Here is a 19342-nt window from a genome sequence, read left to right as displayed (position 1 = left end):
TAGGACTGTCCTATGGAAGCAAAAGACGTGGCGAGCCTTGCAATCGACCCGTTTGTTTTAATCCCACTCAAGAATGAGCTCTCGGACCTGCTGTGAAGAGGGAAAGAAGCTTTTTCTCTTTGTCATTGTTTTTTTGCGCTTATATCTCTCACAGAGATGCTGCGACGGTTTGTTATAACTTGTCTTTACTCCAATTAAACAGTACATAGTACTACAACTAAAACTACTTGAACCATTATAGGGCTCTTTGTGAAGGAGTTCATCCGAAGAACTTCTACTATTTACTTAAGTCCTAGTACTATAATAGTATTATGCTTAGTGCTATAATACGTTAATTATAATAATATTACAATACTTGTTGTTGTAATATTATATTACAACAACAAGTATTATTCAGGGCACAGGGCCTGTAGCCATATGGCACGTCGATAGCTTTCTACAAAAGCTAACGCTTCGTAAAGTAGAAAAATGAATGGGATTATCAGATTCGATGACGTGAGATGTCGATAGCAAAAGTCATTCCCATACATTTTTTTTAATTTTCGAAGAGTTTGCGATTGTAGAAAGAGAATCGACGTGGCACATGGCTACTACAGGCCCAGGGCTAGTGACTTGGTGCCCAAGGCAATATATAAAATTAAATAATTTAAAAAGATACAAAGTAAATGCGCTGATTTTAAATTGCTTTGACTTTCGTGTTTTTTTTTTTGTTTTTCGGTCTCAGGGCTCTGGTGCCCCCTAAATGGAACGCTATAAGCAACTGCTTAAATAGCTTAGAGGCTAATCCAGGACTTTGTTTTTTTTATTCTTTACAAGTTTCGAGATAAACAATTAAACGTTTTAAATAAGAAAAAGAAAAAAAAAGCACTTGATACTGGCACAATCGCTCAACGCGCGGAGCCATAGAACTATAATCTGCGACTATGCAGAAGGTTTGTTCTACAAATGTGTATGGATAAGATGAAACTAAACTATATTAATCAACCTCCAGTCCTATTTACATCTCTTCCACTTCACCGCGCACAGGTCTATTCAGCTACTTCGGTAATTTAATCACCAACTAGAAAGTCATTTTAGGGAACGTTTAGACGAAGTTTATGATTGTGATACGCCCCCTCATCAACATTAACATTCCTGGACTGAAGTTATTCACTAATTATACTAATTTTGAATTGTCCCTTCCAGACTTTACGCAAAGATTTTACTTTTTACAGCTAATCTGTAAATTTTATGTAAAAATATTTCGCAGTTTATTCGAAGGTAACGGTAAACCATACTAATAAGGACTTTGATGAGATTTTGTGTAGTGATAAATGGGAATTTGTAGCTGAATTGACAAGAAAAATGGGAGTGAGTGAAATAGGGTTTAAAAATTTAAATGAAAGTTATACTATACTATATATACTTCGTACTGTACCTTTTAAGTGCTAAAAATTTAAATATAAAGGTATTGTTAGAAATGCTCTAAAATAGCATGCTAAAACGTGCTATTAAGTATGCTCCATACGAGCATGCTTATCATCAGTTTAAATTTGCTAGCAATAAGCATGCTATTTTTAAGCATGCTCAAAGCAAACATTCCAAATACACATGCTAAGTTGTATCTATCGCTCTCTGTCTATAATATCGTGTTAGACAGGGAGAGATGAAGGTGAAGAGAATACAGAATAGCAATGCTGATCGACTAGCATACTCAATAAGCAAACCTTTTCAGACGCGCTAAAAGCACGCCCCCTTTCACCCGCGCAGCAAGTAGCATGCTCATAAATCGCACACTGTTGATTCTTGAGCAAGCTCGAAATAAGCATGCTTATTATTAGCAATGTTGCTATACACATGCTAATAAGTAGCAACTGCTCAATAGTAGCATGTTTTCGTGCTTGAAATGAGCATGTGTAACAGTAGCATAAGAAAAATTTAATATGAAAAATATTATATGCTCCGCCTTAAGTTTTGAATAAGCTAGCCACTACATCAACAAGGCTCTCTAACTTGTGACTTGATAAATTCTAAGTCTTCTATAAGTTTATAACTTACAAACTTAAAATTGGAACTTTTCCATTAGCCAAAGTTTGAAAGAGTTTGAATTGAACGTCTCGTGCGAGTACGTAGGTACTTATATACCTAGTCTATTTTACCTTTGATAACTTTTCTTTTTACACGTTTCGAGTGTCTTGGGTAAACCCAAGTACATTGAATAAAGACTGGTTATATATCACATGGGGTATTTAATGGATATGGGTATATCAAATCCATACCCGATGTGCGGACTGTTTTCTTCAGAGTGCCCAGTGGGAGTTTTCAATGTTTTCATACTTTGACGATCGCGTAAACGTAAACGCGAATTTCTAAACCCTTCCGTTCTTGGCGACCGCGACCTGCGACCGCGCGACCCACTGCTTAGTATGAATTTATATGGAGCACTTAACAAAGCCTGAGACCGCGACGCGCGACCTTTGTTTAGTGCTCCATATAAAATCATAATAAGCAGTGGGTCATGCGACCCTGTCGCGATCACAGGTCGCGGTCGCCAAGGTCGCCAAGGAATGCTACCTTATGGAATTGAAACAGCGCTATTTATACTCGTAGTAGCACAACTGTTTCAATTTCTTAGAAATTCGCGTTTACGTTCACGCGATCGTCACAGTATGAAAACACTGAAAGCTTCCATTAGACACTCTGATTGTGTTATCACCATTTGGGTAAGTAAGGGAAAAAATCATTTTTCATTTACCTAATAACTGCTTTCTAATAATAATAGCTATATCGCGGACTGACGGACAGATGGACACGACAAAACTATTATGGTTCTTCGTTAACTACCTACGGAACCACAAAAAAGAAGGCAAGGTTGTTGAAACAAAAAGAAAGGAAACGACGACGAAGAAAAGGGAAAATGCAAACCCCTAAAACTTTACCTTCAGCGACTTTCCGATTTTTAAAAAGTCCTTACCTCTGCCTCCGATGCCGGAGGGTGGGGGTTCGAATCCGGTTGGGGCATACACCTCCAAGTTTTCAGTTGTGTGCATTTTAAGAAATTAAATATCACGTGTCTCAAACGGTGAAGGAAAACATCATGAGGAAACCTTAATTCTCTGCGTGTGTGAAGTCGGCCAATCCGCATTGGGCCAGCGTGGTGGACTATTGGCCTAAGCCCTCTGAGAGGAGACTCGAGCTCAGCAGTGAGCCGAAAATGGGTTGATAACGACTTTAGATCAGAATTTCTCAACCTATTTATACCCAGGGTCATAAATTTTACTCTCATGTACTTTACTAAAAATCATAACCTAGAGCAACGCCTATCCCTAAATTATAATGAAATTTTATAAAACGGTCACAAAACTTTTTTATTACTTGCTTACTTGGTTCAACAAATTGTTTTTATTAAAGATTGAGTTCGCATGTTCTTTTAGCTTTGAAACTTTATCAATTACGTTTAATTTTTTTTTCTGAAATGTATTTAGATTTTTTACACGCAGATCGTTCCTTGGCTCTGCTGCCATCTCGCTACATCTACCTCGTATTCTATCACATTTTCAAATCCTCGACAGTGTAAGCGCCGAAATCGTCTATACATATTATATCTCTCTATTGTAGTCTTATACGTATTTTCTCTATCATTTATTGAAGTTCCTTTTTTTTTAATTTTTAACAATGTTTTATGGATGACTCAACATTCCACATAATGGTAATATTTTCCTTTTCGGCTTTACCAGATTATCGTCATGTGGAACAGTAATATCAACAATTATTGACCGATTGACTAGCACTATATCAGGTCTATAGGCAACAATATACCTGTCAGTGATAATCGTTCGGTCCCAGTAGAGCAATGCACTGCTATTTTCATCTTAATACATATATTAGTATGTTAAACAGATATACATACAAATCGAGCCAAGTGCGATTTGCCAGTGATGACTTATGGTTCGTAGACTTAGTCGCTAACTATAGGCCTCATAAGAACGGCTCAGATTCACACAGCGGGCGATCGAATGAGCTATGGTCAGTATCTCTGCGTGATTGAATTAGAAATGAGAAGAACCGCAGAGGAACCAGTCACCGACGTGGCTCAACGAGTCGCGAAGCTGAAGTGGCAATGCGCAGGACACAGAGTTCGAAGAGCCGATGGACGTTGGGGTCCCAAAGTGCTGGAATGGCGACCCCGCACTAAGAAGCGCAGTATTGGTCGACCCCTACCAGGTGGACTGATGACATCAAGCGAGTCGCAGGGAATCGCTGGATGCAGACGGCTCAGGTTCATCATGTTTGGAAGTCCCTACAAAAAGCCTATGTCCTGCAGTGGACGTCCATCGGCTGATGTGATGATGATGATGATGATGATGATGACGACTGTCGAGTCATGAAATATATCATAAATTCATAACCAACCATTCAGACTTCATCACCAGCAGAAATAAACGTGGCGATAGTAATAGGTAGGTACTTCACCGGACGAGCTCTTAAGCTATAAAAGTAGACCACCTAAATAACTCTTATCTACAATAAAACCTCCATAAACTGAATATGAGAAAATGGAAGATAATGCCTTCCGGCAAACGCCTAATCACTAAAGGGATCTTTTTGACTAACCCGAGCGTTAGGAGCGGGCAGTATTAGAAACTGAGGGTGGTTCAAATAGAAGCAATCTTACGTAAGCATACACATGGATATAGATATACGAAATTTATTTATTTATGTTATCTGTTCGAAGGGTTTTATTATTTATTAAAATTGTTATACATATTTTTATTATTAACTCGTAGACGCTCTCGGTTTTACTCGGATCTGGAGTTTCCGTATCTGGGAGAATTCATTCGTTCGTTATCAACCCATTTTCAGCTCATTGCTGAGCTCTCAGAATCAGAGGGGTTAGGCCAATAGTCCACCACGCTGGCATAATGCGGATTGGCAGACTTCACACACGCAGAGAATTAAGAAAATTCTCTGGTATGCAGGTTTCCTCACGATGTTTTCCTTCAGAGACACGTGTTTCGTAGTTTCTTAAAATGCACACAAGTGAAAAGTTGGTGGTACATGCCCCGGTTCGGATTCAAACCCACACCCTCCGGAATGAAGTAGGTACAATAGTCTACTATAGTCCGATAGGCAGGACCTCATTACCTCTCAAGGTTGAGTCTGAGTCTGACTATAGAGACTTCAGTATTTGTTACATGCTTCGAATGGGTGCAACCTACATTGCATTTCACATCGTATACAATGTAGGTACCTACACGCATAAGCATTCTATTTACCAGTATGTTAGCGTCAAACAATACATGGTGAAGGTTTTTTAAGCTAAGAGCATCTTTGCTAAATATAACTACGAGTAAGTAATGTTGCATTTTGAAACCGCATTTTTCAGGTGCCTGCGCTGGCCAGACATTTGTTATTTATAAATCTGTAAAAATAATCCGTTCTCACAATAGGTCAGTAGGTTCTGTATCCCACCATAGTTTAACTTCATAGATATGGATACTGAAGTTAAACTATAGTAGGATCATGTAATGACAGGTACTTAATAGGTGTCATTGCTATTCATAGATGTGGATGTCCAGGCAACTCGTACGAAACGATTTGCATTTTGAATCAACATTTCTAGTTCGTACAGTAATAATTAGGAATGCTCTTCCGGCGTTTGTGTTTCCAGACACTTATAATTTAAACACCTTCAAAGCAAGAGTGAATAGGCATCTTCTAGATAAGCGCGCTCCAACTTAGACCGCTTAATTAATTATGTTTTCCATCAGGTTTAATTGTAGTCAAACACTAGCCTATAATGCATAAATAAAATAGGTAGGTACAGATGTTATTAAATAATTGAATAATAAAAAATCAGGCCATTTATAACAGCCGGAGGTTTAAGAGTACCTAACCATATTTTTCAAGATTTTTTGGGAAACAAAATGCGGATTTTTATTAAACATCGAATGGGTGGTTCTAATCCTGTTCTACTTGATCTATTCATAATTAACCGACTTCAAAAAGGAGGAGGTTCTCAATTCGGTCGGTATTTTTTTTTATGTTCAAAGACGCCTGGACCGATTTCAAAAATTCTTTTTTTGTTTGAAACGGTATAGTCCCCATTTGGTCCCATTGTCATCATGTCAAGATCTGATGATGAAATCCTGGAGAAATTGATGGGAACTTTCGAAAATTATATGGGTGTCTAGAGTGTTCTAAGCTTTTCCATTTAGTATTTTTAAGCTCTACAATTTCATGAAGGTTTAAAATCGATCTGATGATGGAGCCATAAAACAGACGAGGGAACTCCTCGGCGATTTACAGCAGTTACCTTGTGTTTGGACTTGATTAATTTGTATTAATAAGAACTTTCCACAAAGATGAGTTGTGTCTGTTATTAGGGGTCTGATGATGAAGACTAAGGTCAATTAAGGGAACCCCTTAACGGTTTACGGTAGCTACCTTGTGCTTGGGCTTGATTAATTTGTATTGCTGAGAATTCTGTACCAAGATGGGTTGTGACAGTCCTTAGGGTCTGATGTATTCGTTTGAGATAAAATTTTACACTAATAAAAATGGAAAAATAATAAAAATTTTAATAAAAAAAATATAACCGACTTCAAAACCTAAAAACGTACCCACTAAACTAAAAAGCGAAGAATAACATCATAATATGTTCTACCTGCTGATCAGTATGAAGGCGGTGCTATAGTTACACACACAGACAGACAGACTTACTTCCGCATTTTTAATATTACTTAGTATAGTAACTTAGTATTTAAATGCTATATTATTTAAGTTTTACTTACAGCACATTCCGGTTCAGTGGTGTACGACCCATTGCTGAAGTACTTCTTAGGACACTCCGACCACGGCAGCTCCGCCTGGAAGCTCTGCGCGAAGTAGAACAAACACCACGCGATTATTGAGTTGTAGTACAGAGCTACGTTGAACGACACCACGGCTGAGCTGATCCCTATCCCGCCTAGATATGGAGACACCTGGTGCCACACACCAATAGCACCTTTCCTCAGCCTCTGACCAATGGCCAGCTCCAGATAAAAGATCGGAATGCCTTCAATCGCCAACATCACGAAGTAAGGGATCAGAAACGCACCGCCGCCGTTCTTTTGAGCTAGATACGGAAATCGCCAGACGTTTCCCAAACCAACGGCGTAACCGACGGTCGCTAACAGAAACGTGAGCTTGCTATCCCATGATTCCCTTTCGACTCCTTCAGGTTTTATGCCCGCTCTTTCGTTCTCCGAACTAGCTTTGCTTGTCGGTGTTTCCGATGACCGTCTGTTTGGACTGGTGTCTTCGAATGCTTGGTTAGTCGCTCCGTACATCACGTGGGTGCGATGGATCTGGTGACCGTTCTCCAGAGTCACCAAACGGCCTCTTAGCTCCTTCATTTCCATTCGATCTAACGAACGCTGGGCATACAAGTCCCGGGAGCTCTGTCGCCTCATCAAATGGGCCGTGTTCGCCATTTTCGATTATCAATTCGATATCAATTCCGATTGCAATTATATTATAAATCTATTAATTAATTATCTCTAATTTATTGTCTTCTTATTGTCATAATGTTTTAAATACTCATTGAGAATCGTTTTCAGTGTCGTGGCACAGAATGATAGAGAATAAAACATGGCAAATTAATAAAACGGATCCCTTTATTGTTTGCCCAAATTGTCCCCGTATCGATTTTGGGTAAATTCGGGTCATGCTTCGCCTTCGTACTATCGCCAACTGTTCTATGTGTTATTCACTTCGTCTATATTATGGGTGTTCACTGGATTTTGGTGGTTTTTAACACGTTTTTGGGTGAATGGCGACCGACGCGGGTGTCGAACGTCACTGGCGGGAAATTGTGGATACGTGGGTGTGGGAAAACCCTTCGCTCGCGGCGCATGCGTGAAAAGCTTTTATGAAATAGGTAGCCAAGAATGAAAGCTCTTTATATTCCTTCGTCCATTAATCTTGTGGGGTCGCATATGCTTCTATATAAGGTAGCCGTGTTCGAGCTCTATAGTCGAGATGACTATCAATAAAATTCCTTTGACTGTAGCTTAGCTCCCGGCAAATCCTATTGAAGTCTCGATAAGTTAAATTTTCCGACCCGAATCACATTTTTAATTCGATGGTTAAGTTGTTATATGTTTCCTTTTGAAACTTCATATTTAAAGTGTTTTTCAGATAGCATAGGTACGGTGACCTGTATAACGTTCATAATACGTACTATTATCGTGAATCGCGGCAAACTTTCAAGAGTGAAACGAACTGTCACCCGCACCATCCTACATGAAATAAACTATAACAGAAGTAGCACTACTATAAAACAAAATCTAGTATAAAACAAAGTCGCTTTCTCTATCCCTATGTATGCTTAAATCTTAGAAACTACGCAACGGATTTTGATGCGGTTTTTTTATAGATAGAGTGATTGAAGAGGAAGGTTTATATGTATTATAACATCCATGGTTCCCGCGGGATTTGTAAAAAGCTGATCTCCACGCGGAAACCTATAGTAATTTATAATAGGATAGAAGTTTTGATAAGACTTTATTTAACTGCTAGCCGACGCTGCGCGGTTTCACTCGCGTAGTTCTCGTTCACATGAGAATACGGGGATAAAATATAGCCTAAGTCACTCACAAAATAACGTGGCCTTCTAGTGGTAGGTACAAGAATTTTCAAAATCGGTAGACTCAGAGATTAGATTACCTCCTTTTTTTCTTTAGGGGGCAAAATCCTCATGGATACCCTTTTGGGTAGTGCCGGACCCCTACCTCCTAAAAACCCCTTCTACCTTCAGGACGCTGGTGTACCATTCGGCCTATCACCAACGTCGCAGTCTTTTCTCACTTTCCGAGTTCCTTTTCATCTTTCTCCTTTATTTTCATTAGATATGCTTTCCAGAAAACTTCTTTATTACGTTCCATTTCTCACTCGATTCCAACATTATATTAATTAAATTTTCCACCTGATTGACCTGTTACAGTTTTATTATACTCGTAATTATAGATTTACCTACCTAGTAATCATCATCATTAGCAACCCATATTCGGCTCACGGTTGAGCACGAGTCTCCTCACAGAATGAGAAGGGTTAGGCTAATAGTACACCACGCTGACCCAATGAGTATTGGCAGACCTCACACACATAAAAAATTAAGAAAATTTTCAGGTATGCTCACGATGTTTTTTCTTCACCGTTAAAGACACGTGATATTTAATTTCTTAAAATGTACACAACTTAGGTATATTATAATTGGAGGTACATGCCCCGAACCGGAATCGAAACAACGCCTTCCGAATCGAAGGCAAACATTATATCCATTAGGATTTCACGACCTACCTTGTAGGTGCAAATATTTACCTACTGCTAGTACACTGCAATAAATAAGTACTAGCGGACGCCCGCGACTTCGTCCGCGTGTAACTATCTCGATGATGTTATATGTTTAATAGCCTAATCATTTAAAAAATATTACTCAAAACATAATCGATTTAAATGAATTAAAAAAAGTTCAATCCCTTTTTTGGGTACCCAACAACCTAACCTTTATGGGTAGAATTAAAAAAAATCTTGAATGATATTATTTTTAGTTTATTTTTGGTAGTACCTACACTGTAGCAATTTTCACAAGTAAAACTTGAAAAATTAAGGATTTTCCGTACAAACTTTCAACCTCTGTTTCACCCCCTTCTGATTTAATTTTCTTGACAAAAAGTATCCCATAATATATTATGGTCTACGTATTATGGTCTTAAATCATGCAAAGTTTCATTTGAATTAATCTAGTAGTTTCAGCGTTTCAACAAAAATACGGACGTACATACGAAAAATGTAAAATTAATATAGATTTGCCATAAACGTGTACATTTTGAACATCCTCTAATGGCAACACTAAATTACAGAAGTCACTAAACTGCGTAGCAGAAAAATCTGTCAGTGTCACTGTCAAAAGAATTTTGGTCGATTTTCTTCTTCACTTCAACATAAATTACCTTGACATTATTATATTTTATTGCTCGATGACTATGATATCATTCAAAACATGTCGATTACGGCATTGATAGGCATCCGCGTAGCTGCCGTAAACATCGATTAATAGCCGCGGTCCGATAATCTCGTCACCATGTACTGTTTGCAATGGTTGATCCCCGTTCTGTTGATACCGAAGCCCGTCAACCCGGCGCTCGTGAATACGCACGTAATGTTCATGGTGTTGTACCTGGTCGGATTTTTCCTGGAGAGGAAGCCGTGTACGGTGTGCAGTGTGGTATTCATGGCGGCCGTCATACTTATATGCTACAGTGGAATCGGGAATTGTTTGTTTTGGTCCCAATGCGAATGCAGTGATAAATATGACACTTAGTGCCTTCATCATGAGACCTCGACGTGCTAAAGTGCAACTAAGTGTTCCTTGTCAACGAATATCTCACATTGTCAATACACCCGGGAAAGTCGCCGTGCAGTTTTATCCAATGAACGAAAATTATATATTTTTGTAAATAGCAAAATCCTATATTGTTTACAAATTCTGATGTCGGAATGTGACTATGGGAGGCCAAGTGGTGGATGTGCTAATGTACTTATATACTATCTCATTTTTTATGTTGATTATTAATTATTAATACATATGTGATCATTATTAAATGTACAGTTATTATTAGTGAATAAAGTTTTAAAATGTAGTAGAGTTTTATTTAGTCTCCACACAATTTTTTAATTAAGTAAACTGGGAAAATCTTCATTTAATAAGTATTAAAGAAACAGCTCTTAGGGTATGCAGTACTTTAATGCATGTATGAAGTGTACACCACTGCAAGGCAAACAGAAGCATGGCCTAATGAGGGCCGAAGGTAGAAGCTGAAGAGATGAGCAGAATGACTGAAAACTTTTCCACTGAGACTCGAACAAGGGCCGTTCAGGTGAGTATTGGCTTGAGTGTATCAGTCCTGACACCCCATGATCCTGAATGTAGAAATCTGAGTGTATTAAGCACCTCTTCTAAAATAAATTAACTTGTGGCTTAAGGCTTTATTATGGCTATGGCTCAGAGACCAGATTAAAATTAAATGATTAGTCCCATGATGATTGTTGATGGTGACTCATACCTAACTGATCAACTGTTAAACATTAATAATTTAAGCATACTTAATTAATGTGCTTTAATAGCATAATATACCTATTACAAGGCATTTTTTTCTATGAGCCTCATTAACTTTTTTTTTTTATTATAATATACTTATGCAGTACCTGTACTACATAAGTATATACTTAATATAAAGTGGCTGACCAATTATTACAGGTTATATTATTGTAAACAATGATATTTTATACTAGACATGTTAAATGCATATAAAATCACCACAAAAATTATAGAGCATCTTTTTGCTTTACTAACATTATTTACTTTTGATTTAAATAAAATTATTGATGGATTATTCCCAATTGATAATACATCATCATTATCAGCCATTAAATTTATTGTTAGTTTGCAATTAATAGAATGCCTTGTAGAAGTGATCTGGAGCTTAGACCCACCACTCGTATCGCTTACAGCCTGGTAATAATATTTGACTAATTACCACAAATTTAAGAGTTGATACAGTAGCTCTGTACCAATAATTGATAGTGTAAGCACACTATCAATTATTAATAATGACAGGGACCAATAGCTTATTATGCACTGTGAGGCATGGGCAAACACCACCAACTTCCCAACACCAGGCTGTAAATAAACAAAAGCTCAGTAGTTCATAGCTCAACCTAGGACTAGTGGTGGTGTGTTTGCATAGATGCAAAAATGAACTGCATACCCTGAGGAATTATAACAAACTCTTATTGGAGAACATATTGTATATCCATTTTGTATATACCTGTAGTACATACCTTTTGCACTTTACAGTTCAAACCCGGAAGCCAAGGATCCGCATCAAACCAAGGGTGTTCCATATCCTTATTATCTTATATCTTTGTATCATTGGTAAGTTAAAGCAATACTGTCTATCTATAAGTGTCTCTTTACTCCAGTGTTAAGCCTATATGTGGTTTAATATCAAAAGATTTTGGGTTCTGCTATGAAATATTGAGCATTTCTTGTAAATTAGCCTGTAGGTCTGGCCTTAAAATCAGCTATTAAAATTACCTAATAATGACAAACTGTAGTTTTTGAGTGTTTGTCTGATCAAAATCTATTAATTTAAGAAGGAAAAATGGCTGAAATTAGTTATAGTTTAATCCTCTATTAATTTACTAATTTTGATGTATATAGCATACAAGTAAGAAGTAAGTATTTGCAATGCCCTGACGGGGCCTCAAATAACATGCATTACATGCATGAATGTTATATAAACTATAATAAATAAATAAAAGTAATACTAGACATTATAGATACTCGGAAAGTTACATCCTACCTAAGGATTTTTTCCGCATCCTAGAATCCTAGATGAACTTCCTATGCATTACAAATAAAAAACCAATTTTTTGTGTCATTTATTAGCTGGTTACATAGTTATAAGTAATCTTTGACGGTTCTGATGTTCACATTAAATTTTAGATAATAGAAGATACATATAAAGCAACTTAACCTAATGCAGACTCGCCCAACCCTAGAACAACAAAAACAGAAATAATTAATACACAGACAAATTATATAGATATTTAAAACTATGGAGGTGTTATAGAGTATAGTATATAGTAATTAAAAACATTACTTTTTTTGTAACATGGGTTTCTACTCATAGTCATTCCGCAGCTAACTTCACAAACAAAGATTTGTGGCTCATGAATTGTACACTGAGGTATAGTGTGCATCAAACTTCGAGTCCTTTCTAAACGGCATGGCATGATACCTGGCATGTGCCATAGAGTGACTAAGTTTTCGACTTTAATTATTGCCATTAAATCATCATAAATCATCATGTTTCAAAAGTGCTTGTAAACTAAGCCTGATTACAATAAATGAACTTCGACTTTGCCCAAGGTGCATATCTTTTGCAATTTCTTTAAATACTCACAGGCTGTTACAGATTTTGTATAGTATTGTTATTCTATTACAATAATAATTTACAATATGTAAAAAAAGATGAATATTTAGTCTACATTCGCAACAATCCTAATAAATATTAAGAATTCTAATTAAATAAAGACCAGGAAATTCCTGATTTTAAAAAAGCACACTGACTTGAGAGAAATTAGAAGGACTTAGAAAATTGTTTTTCAGAGGTTATAATAAAACAATGCACAGCAACATCAACATTATACAGTAAGTACAACATTGTACGTCGGTTTCTTACCATTTATCTTAGTCTTCTAGCTTCACGCTCGGACTCGAGGAGTGTAAGAATGTCTCCTTCACGAATCGGTCCCTTCACGTTCCTGATGATTTGTCGGCTCGTCTCTCCGATAAACTCAACTTTGACCTGAGTACATTGTCCTTGGGAGCCGGTACGTCCCAGGACCTTCATCACGCGGGCGAGAACGTTGGGCTTATCCATATTTTATTAGATATCGAGCGAAAACCTTAAATACACGTGCAACGCAACAAGCGTGTACGAAAAAGGAATAGTTGACAGATAAAAAATATCACATTGATTAATGACAGTTTAGTGAAGTGCTCAGTTTAAAGATCGGTATTAATTCTTTCGATTGAGTAGATGATTGTCTATGGTTTATAATTTATTTCTGAATCTATTCATGCAAATTACTGAATTCGTCGTAATCATTAAAGTTTAAACATAAATATTTTTATGTAACAAGCCATAAACATTATTTAGATGAAATGTTAATTCCTCCCTTTGATTCCTCCTAACATTGGCAATTATGCTCAGACCAATTATCTTGGGACTTGTATCGCGTTCAAATACACGTGTAATTCTTACACATTAATGTAAATACGCAGTTTGTTACACGTTAGAATATCGTAATCATATGCTTCTGACAGAGGGGTAACCTTTACCAAGGCTAACCGGGTATGGTCCTATGGTAATTAGTCTGAGCAATTATGCACTAGTAGTAGTAGACGCCCCGCGGTTTCACCCGCGTAGTTTCTGTTCCCGTGAAGCCTTTGCAACACCACAAACTTTACCTCTTACAACAGATAGTATAAATAATAAATTAATAAGTATTAATCTCTCTCCGCTACCAGTAACTTCTTCAACCTGTTAAACTACAGACAGATAAAGATGGCCACATTGTAGTGCAGTGGTTTGCGCGGTGGAATTACAAGATGAAGGATGGAGGGGTTCGATACTCGGATCTCCGGCTGGGCCGATTTAGGTTTTCTTAATTGGTACATATCTGACTGGTGGGAGCCTTTGATCCTGGTTAGTTACCACCCTACCTACTGGCAAAACGTACCACCGCTTATATCTATAATCAGTAGCGTGCATAAGATTTTTAACTAGGGTATGCATTAAAAGTAAAAATTGTGGTCCAACATAGGTTTGTAATGAGTCCTTACGGTAGGCAGTGCATTTTTGCATCTATGAAGTGCACGCTACTGTCTATAATGACTCTGTACCGACTCGTAAAACTATGTACGAATACCGCCAAGCGTTTTAGCTTTCGGCTAAGATGTCGGGTAGAAACCGAAAGGGGTGTGGAATGTGGATTTTCATCCTACTCCTACAATGTCCGCTTCCGTCTTAGATTGCATTAACTGTTGTTCAGAATAAAATAATAAATTATAATAATATACAAGCTGAATACATTACAGAATAGTGAAAATGGAATTTTCATGGTTTATTTGTTGCTTAGAATAATATTTCCTATAAAGATTTATAGTTAAAAAAAAATATTTCTTAATTATATTATATTTTTATAGTCACACAATGTATGTTGGTCATTATATTTTTGGTTTATGCTATATGGCATAGTTTGCACGCTACATTATTTCAAACTATGAAACGAACGCTAATTAGACAAAACATCAACGTCATTCAGGAGATAACTAATGAAACACAATTGAAAAATGTAACATTTTAATTAAATAATGTCTTCTCATAATCGCACAAAGCCGTCCACACATTTTGTTCCATAACTTACTCACAACTCTCAGCAAATAAAAAACACTTTTTTTCACTCTTGACAACTTGAAATAAGAAATATGTAGGACATCACTAGTTTACTGAATTTCTATGAGTATCTATTCAGACTTGATTATACTATGACTTCATATTCATAAAAAATAATGACCTAATACTGGCCTACCAATTTTAACGAGTATATTCATTTAATATTACACTTATTTATATTCAGACCATATTCAATATATCTATGTGTCTGCCATTTTTTATTTTAGTAAATTAAATCCGTTTATTTCAAGCAGGCTTATTTATTTAACCAGAAACGTTGTAGTGACTCAATTACCTGTTTGAAAGATACGAGTTGCAGAATGACCAAATACTGAATCTTCGCAGTTACTCTTTTTAACCATTTAAGATTCAATGGTACTGTTATTTTAACAGTAAAATAAAAAATATTTAACTTTTATTCCTACAGAGTCCTAATATTATATCACTTAGTAAAATAAGTCAATAAATCTTAATTAATTATTATCGGCGATTAAATTTGGTAGGCCGTAGAACCACAATCCTATTCCAGTTGTCAACTCATAGCCCAGATCCAGGCATTATTAGATGTTCCTAAACTAAATAAATTGATGCTAAAATTAATCGTCGCCTGCAGATCTTTTCGCCTTCCTCAGGCGCGGTGACTGTTTGGGCGTTTTGGGAGATTTTTCTGGAACAAAACCGGGATAATTTATTAATAAATTGACAATATTTTATAACATCCCTTAGTATACGTGCTCTAAAAACTAATGCGCTTTGAAAACATTCTAACTTTTTTACAAATTTTACGTGTTTGTCAAGTAAGTCAACCTGCAGCTTTGTTTTAAGCGTTTATCACACATTGTTTGTTAAAAAAGTATGTTTGAAAAGAAAATTTTTTGCAGATATAGATAGATTTCATCCAAGTTAGAAGCAATACTTTTCCAAAATTGACTCAAGCGTTATAGCATATCATCATGCATCCATCATAGATGGTATCATTAATTAATATACAACAGAAAATAACCTTTTTAACATAAAAATGGAACCGTTTTCAAAGATGTATTTCTGTTATTTTGATTTTAACACAAAATTACTACACTGATTTTTATCTGGAAGTATACTCTTTAAAACAACATAAGAATTTTAAAAATTGGCCAATAAATAATGTTATCTCAATAAGTTATTGAGGTAACAAACCAAAAAAGACATGCGCGTCGCGTCGATACCTCCTCCTACTTTTGAAGTTGGTTAATAATTAATAGACTCCAGCCAAGCAATAAGGGAAATAAAATAAGAAAATGTTTTATATAGTAATAATTAACAGACCAAGCAGATCTGATGGTATGTGGAAAACCATTGCCTATAAGTAACATAAAGAAAGACCAACACTTTACTGATTATGAAAGAAGTGTCAATCCTCACGTGCCTATATTTTCACAAGCCATTGCCAATAATACCCATTAACATGTAATACATCAATGCTGCTTGGGCTTGGCAGTAGTATTTCTAGTGTCACAGAAAGCTTTAGCACTAAAACTTACTAAGTTGGTTGACGACTTCTTTGGGCAGCCAATCATAGTCAACATCATTAGCTGTTCCAGTCTCGAGAGGCTTCGGTGCTGATCTCGGAGACCGACGACGGGCAAGAGACGACAAACCTTGTTGACCCAAAACTAAGGCAAGTACGCAGGCTGCACCAAGGAACACATACAGGAAGAACGTCTCTCCGTCCAAACCTTCGGATACTTCGACTATGTTTACCGTCTGGTTGTACACAGCTTCCTGTTGAAAGAAAAAATGTTTTGGTTTTTATTTTCAGGTCTATTGTGATGATTATAAACTACAATACCATCTACAATGCTTGAAAGTTATCACTGACAAATAATTTTGATTAACCAATAATATAATTAACCCGATGTAGAAACCGAAAGGGGTGTGGATTTTCATGCTTCTCCTAACAAGTTAGCCCGCTTCCATCTTAGACTGCATCATCACTTACCACCAGGTGTGATTGTAGTCAAGGGCTAACTTGTAAAGAATAAAAAAAAAACCATAGACTTTCTTAGAACTTTGAAAGGACAATTCTGTCATACATGATTTTTGAACTGAAAAGGAATAATTTATCCCATTTTTTCCATATTTTTCCACTCCTATTTGTCGTGGAGTAATGTTATATAAGCCTTTCTCAATAAACAGACTATACAACACAAAAAATATTTTTAATTCCTTAAATTAGCAAGTTCAACCAAACCAACAAAATCTTCACCTTTATGATATTAGTATGGATTAAATGAACTAACCTGGTAAATGTTTCCACTGGCATCTTTGTAGTTCAACTGAATGTTCAATCCGAATGGTCTACCAGCAAAAGCTTCGTTGGGGATGAATGAGTAAGCAAATGTGGCTTCTTGTTTTGGCTTCACTTCCCTGAAGTACGGCAGAGCTGTGAAGTTCTGGATGTAGTAGGTGTAGTCCATGGGGTACCGGAATGATGCTTCCATGGTTTCTACCACATAGTCTTCTGAACCTTTATTGGTGAAACCGACTAGGAACTCTACTGGGAAACCAGCTTGTATGTCTGTCAAAAATAAATAAAGTTGATTTCTAATGCAATACCAGAAAAAAAAGGTTTAAACATACACTGACTTGTCAAAGAATCTAATAAATATGTAAAGTTAAAATTTTTGGACATTTTAAGAACCCAGTTTAGGTTTAAAAGGAGTAAAAGTGCATTAGAAATACATGAATGTAGTGAAAATTACACCTTGAAAGATACACAACACACACACACACACAAAATTAAGGATAGAATTTTCAAAAAAAAAGTTGTTACATTCTATATAAAAACTAAATTTTCAATTACTAACCAAATGTAGCATCTCCATAGCTGGGCACTGGTTTGATGAACATGATAGTAGTGTCAATATCCTGCGATGATTTCACAGAGTCATCCTCCTCATCACCCAGAGCATCTTCACCCACCACCTGATTATCTTCACCCTCAATATCCACTACATCATCTAGTTCGTCTTCATCTGCTCTAGCTAGGATTGTGTTGGCTGTAAGAGAAAAAATTAACAATAAAAAGTTTTATAAGCCTCTATTTACTGAAATTAACATATATAATTATATTGATTTAAATATTATCCTGTTTAAGAAATACTATAATTTATATTATGGTATAGTAAAGTTACAGTATACTGTATATTAATATTGTAGTTATTACAAAATACATATGGACAAGTTATATACCTAAATCTTCCTATAAGATTCTCACTATCTATTGATGTAAATCCAATTGAGTAGTTTTAAAGTTTGTTGCATGTTTGCAATAAACTTTAAAACTACTCGACTGGATGGAGGGACGAAGTCAGAGGGTTTTGTTTTTTAATATATTTTGTTAAATGTCTACATAGGAACTAACTTGATAAGTGCACAAAATGTCACAGTTCTCTGTGCACTTCTTGTGCCACTACCGTTTTCTATGAATGTAAATATTAAGACAACACTAATGTTCCAAGGGCAATAGGTGTCTCTGTGTAAACAATTCCATATGGAATGATTAAATGAATGAATAAGCCAAGTACAACATAATGAAACTGTGCCAAAATTATAATAATATAAATAAAAATAGAGTTAGTTATAATATAACTGCCGAAAATGGGTTATACAATATCAGTTAGGAGGGTAGGTGCTCTAATAGAATGACTAAATGAAATCCTTACAAGTAGATTAGTAATTCTACTTCGACCAAAGGTGGCAGGGCTATAAATAAGTATTTTTACGAAATCTACAGCTACTGTAAGTGTAATGCCACGTACATTCAACATTACTTTCTACGAAAAGTAAGAAACTTACCATTTTGGAAGCAAAGCAGCGCCGCGGGTAAAACAAATAACATGAGGTAAATCAGTTTCATTTTGAATTATATTCTAGATATAATTAATAGATTAATAAAATAAATTCTCAGATGACTTGATCCGTTCACTTTTTCAATTGTGTAGTTCAGATAGACGGCCACCTCCGCGTACACTCGTTTTTTGACAAGTTGACAACGCCAATTTTATTTCCAACTCGATTGACGTGGAAGAAATACTTGTCAAGTTGTCACTAGTGTTGTTCACAAAAGTTTCTAAGAGTACCGGTTATTTCAATGACCGAAATCAAGCCGAAATCTGTAATATAAAAAATTAATCGCTAAATGTGTTACTAAGTGCAAATCTCGTGAACGGCTGAACCGATTTGGCTAATTCTTTTTTTTTTTAAATATTCCTGGTTACAACGATGGTTTTTCAAGATAGTTTTTATTT

At 36.2% G+C, this 19342-nt stretch overlaps 4 protein-coding genes across 5 annotated transcripts in view; 1 reads left to right on the top strand and 3 right to left on the bottom strand.

The window, feature by feature from the left end:
* Nucleotides 1–7814, bottom strand: part of LOC112046779 (sodium-dependent neutral amino acid transporter B(0)AT3) — a 28662-nt gene extending 20848 nt beyond the window's left edge. For both annotated transcript variants that reach the window (XR_008251475.1, XM_024083573.2), the window contains exon 1: nucleotides 6774–7814. Coding sequence is in view for 1 of the 2 variants with exons in the window: in XM_024083573.2 (XP_023939341.1) it covers nucleotides 6774–7457 (684 nt within the window). In the remaining variant the exon portion in view is untranslated. The remainder of the gene's footprint in view (nucleotides 1–6773) is intronic.
* A 2102-nt stretch (nucleotides 7815–9916) lies between these two features.
* LOC112046785 (bladder cancer-associated protein) lies at nucleotides 9917–10667 on the top strand. Its single transcript, XM_024083579.2, has one exon. It carries the CDS (start codon nucleotides 10109–10111, stop codon nucleotides 10346–10348), a length of 240 nt encoding a protein of 79 aa, XP_023939347.1. The 5' UTR covers nucleotides 9917–10108; the 3' UTR covers nucleotides 10349–10667.
* Nucleotides 10668–12429: 1762 nt separating this feature from the next.
* LOC112046786 (40S ribosomal protein S28) lies at nucleotides 12430–13548 on the bottom strand. Its single transcript, XM_024083581.2, has 2 exons — nucleotides 13275–13548; nucleotides 12430–12587 (listed from the first exon to the last, which is right to left on the bottom strand). Exon 1 carries the CDS (start codon nucleotides 13473–13475, stop codon nucleotides 13278–13280), a length of 198 nt encoding a protein of 65 aa, XP_023939349.1. The 5' UTR covers nucleotides 13476–13548; the 3' UTR covers nucleotides 12430–12587; nucleotides 13275–13277.
* Nucleotides 13549–14943: 1395 nt separating this feature from the next.
* LOC112046787 (translocon-associated protein subunit alpha) lies at nucleotides 14944–19087 on the bottom strand. Its single transcript, XM_024083582.2, has 5 exons — nucleotides 18891–19087; nucleotides 17900–18091; nucleotides 17333–17610; nucleotides 16574–16814; nucleotides 14944–15720 (listed from the first exon to the last, which is right to left on the bottom strand). Exons 1-5 carry the CDS (start codon nucleotides 18949–18951, stop codon nucleotides 15650–15652), a joined length of 843 nt encoding a protein of 280 aa, XP_023939350.1. The 5' UTR covers nucleotides 18952–19087; the 3' UTR covers nucleotides 14944–15649.
* Between the last annotated feature and the right edge of the window lie 255 nt (nucleotides 19088–19342).

This window comes from Bicyclus anynana, chromosome 15, assembly GCF_947172395.1.
Source record: "Bicyclus anynana chromosome 15, ilBicAnyn1.1, whole genome shotgun sequence".
Classification (NCBI taxonomy): Eukaryota; Metazoa; Arthropoda; class Insecta; order Lepidoptera; family Nymphalidae; genus Bicyclus; species Bicyclus anynana.
The sequence above is the reverse complement of the archived record's forward strand: the minus strand, read 5'-3'. Positions and strand labels throughout refer to the sequence as shown.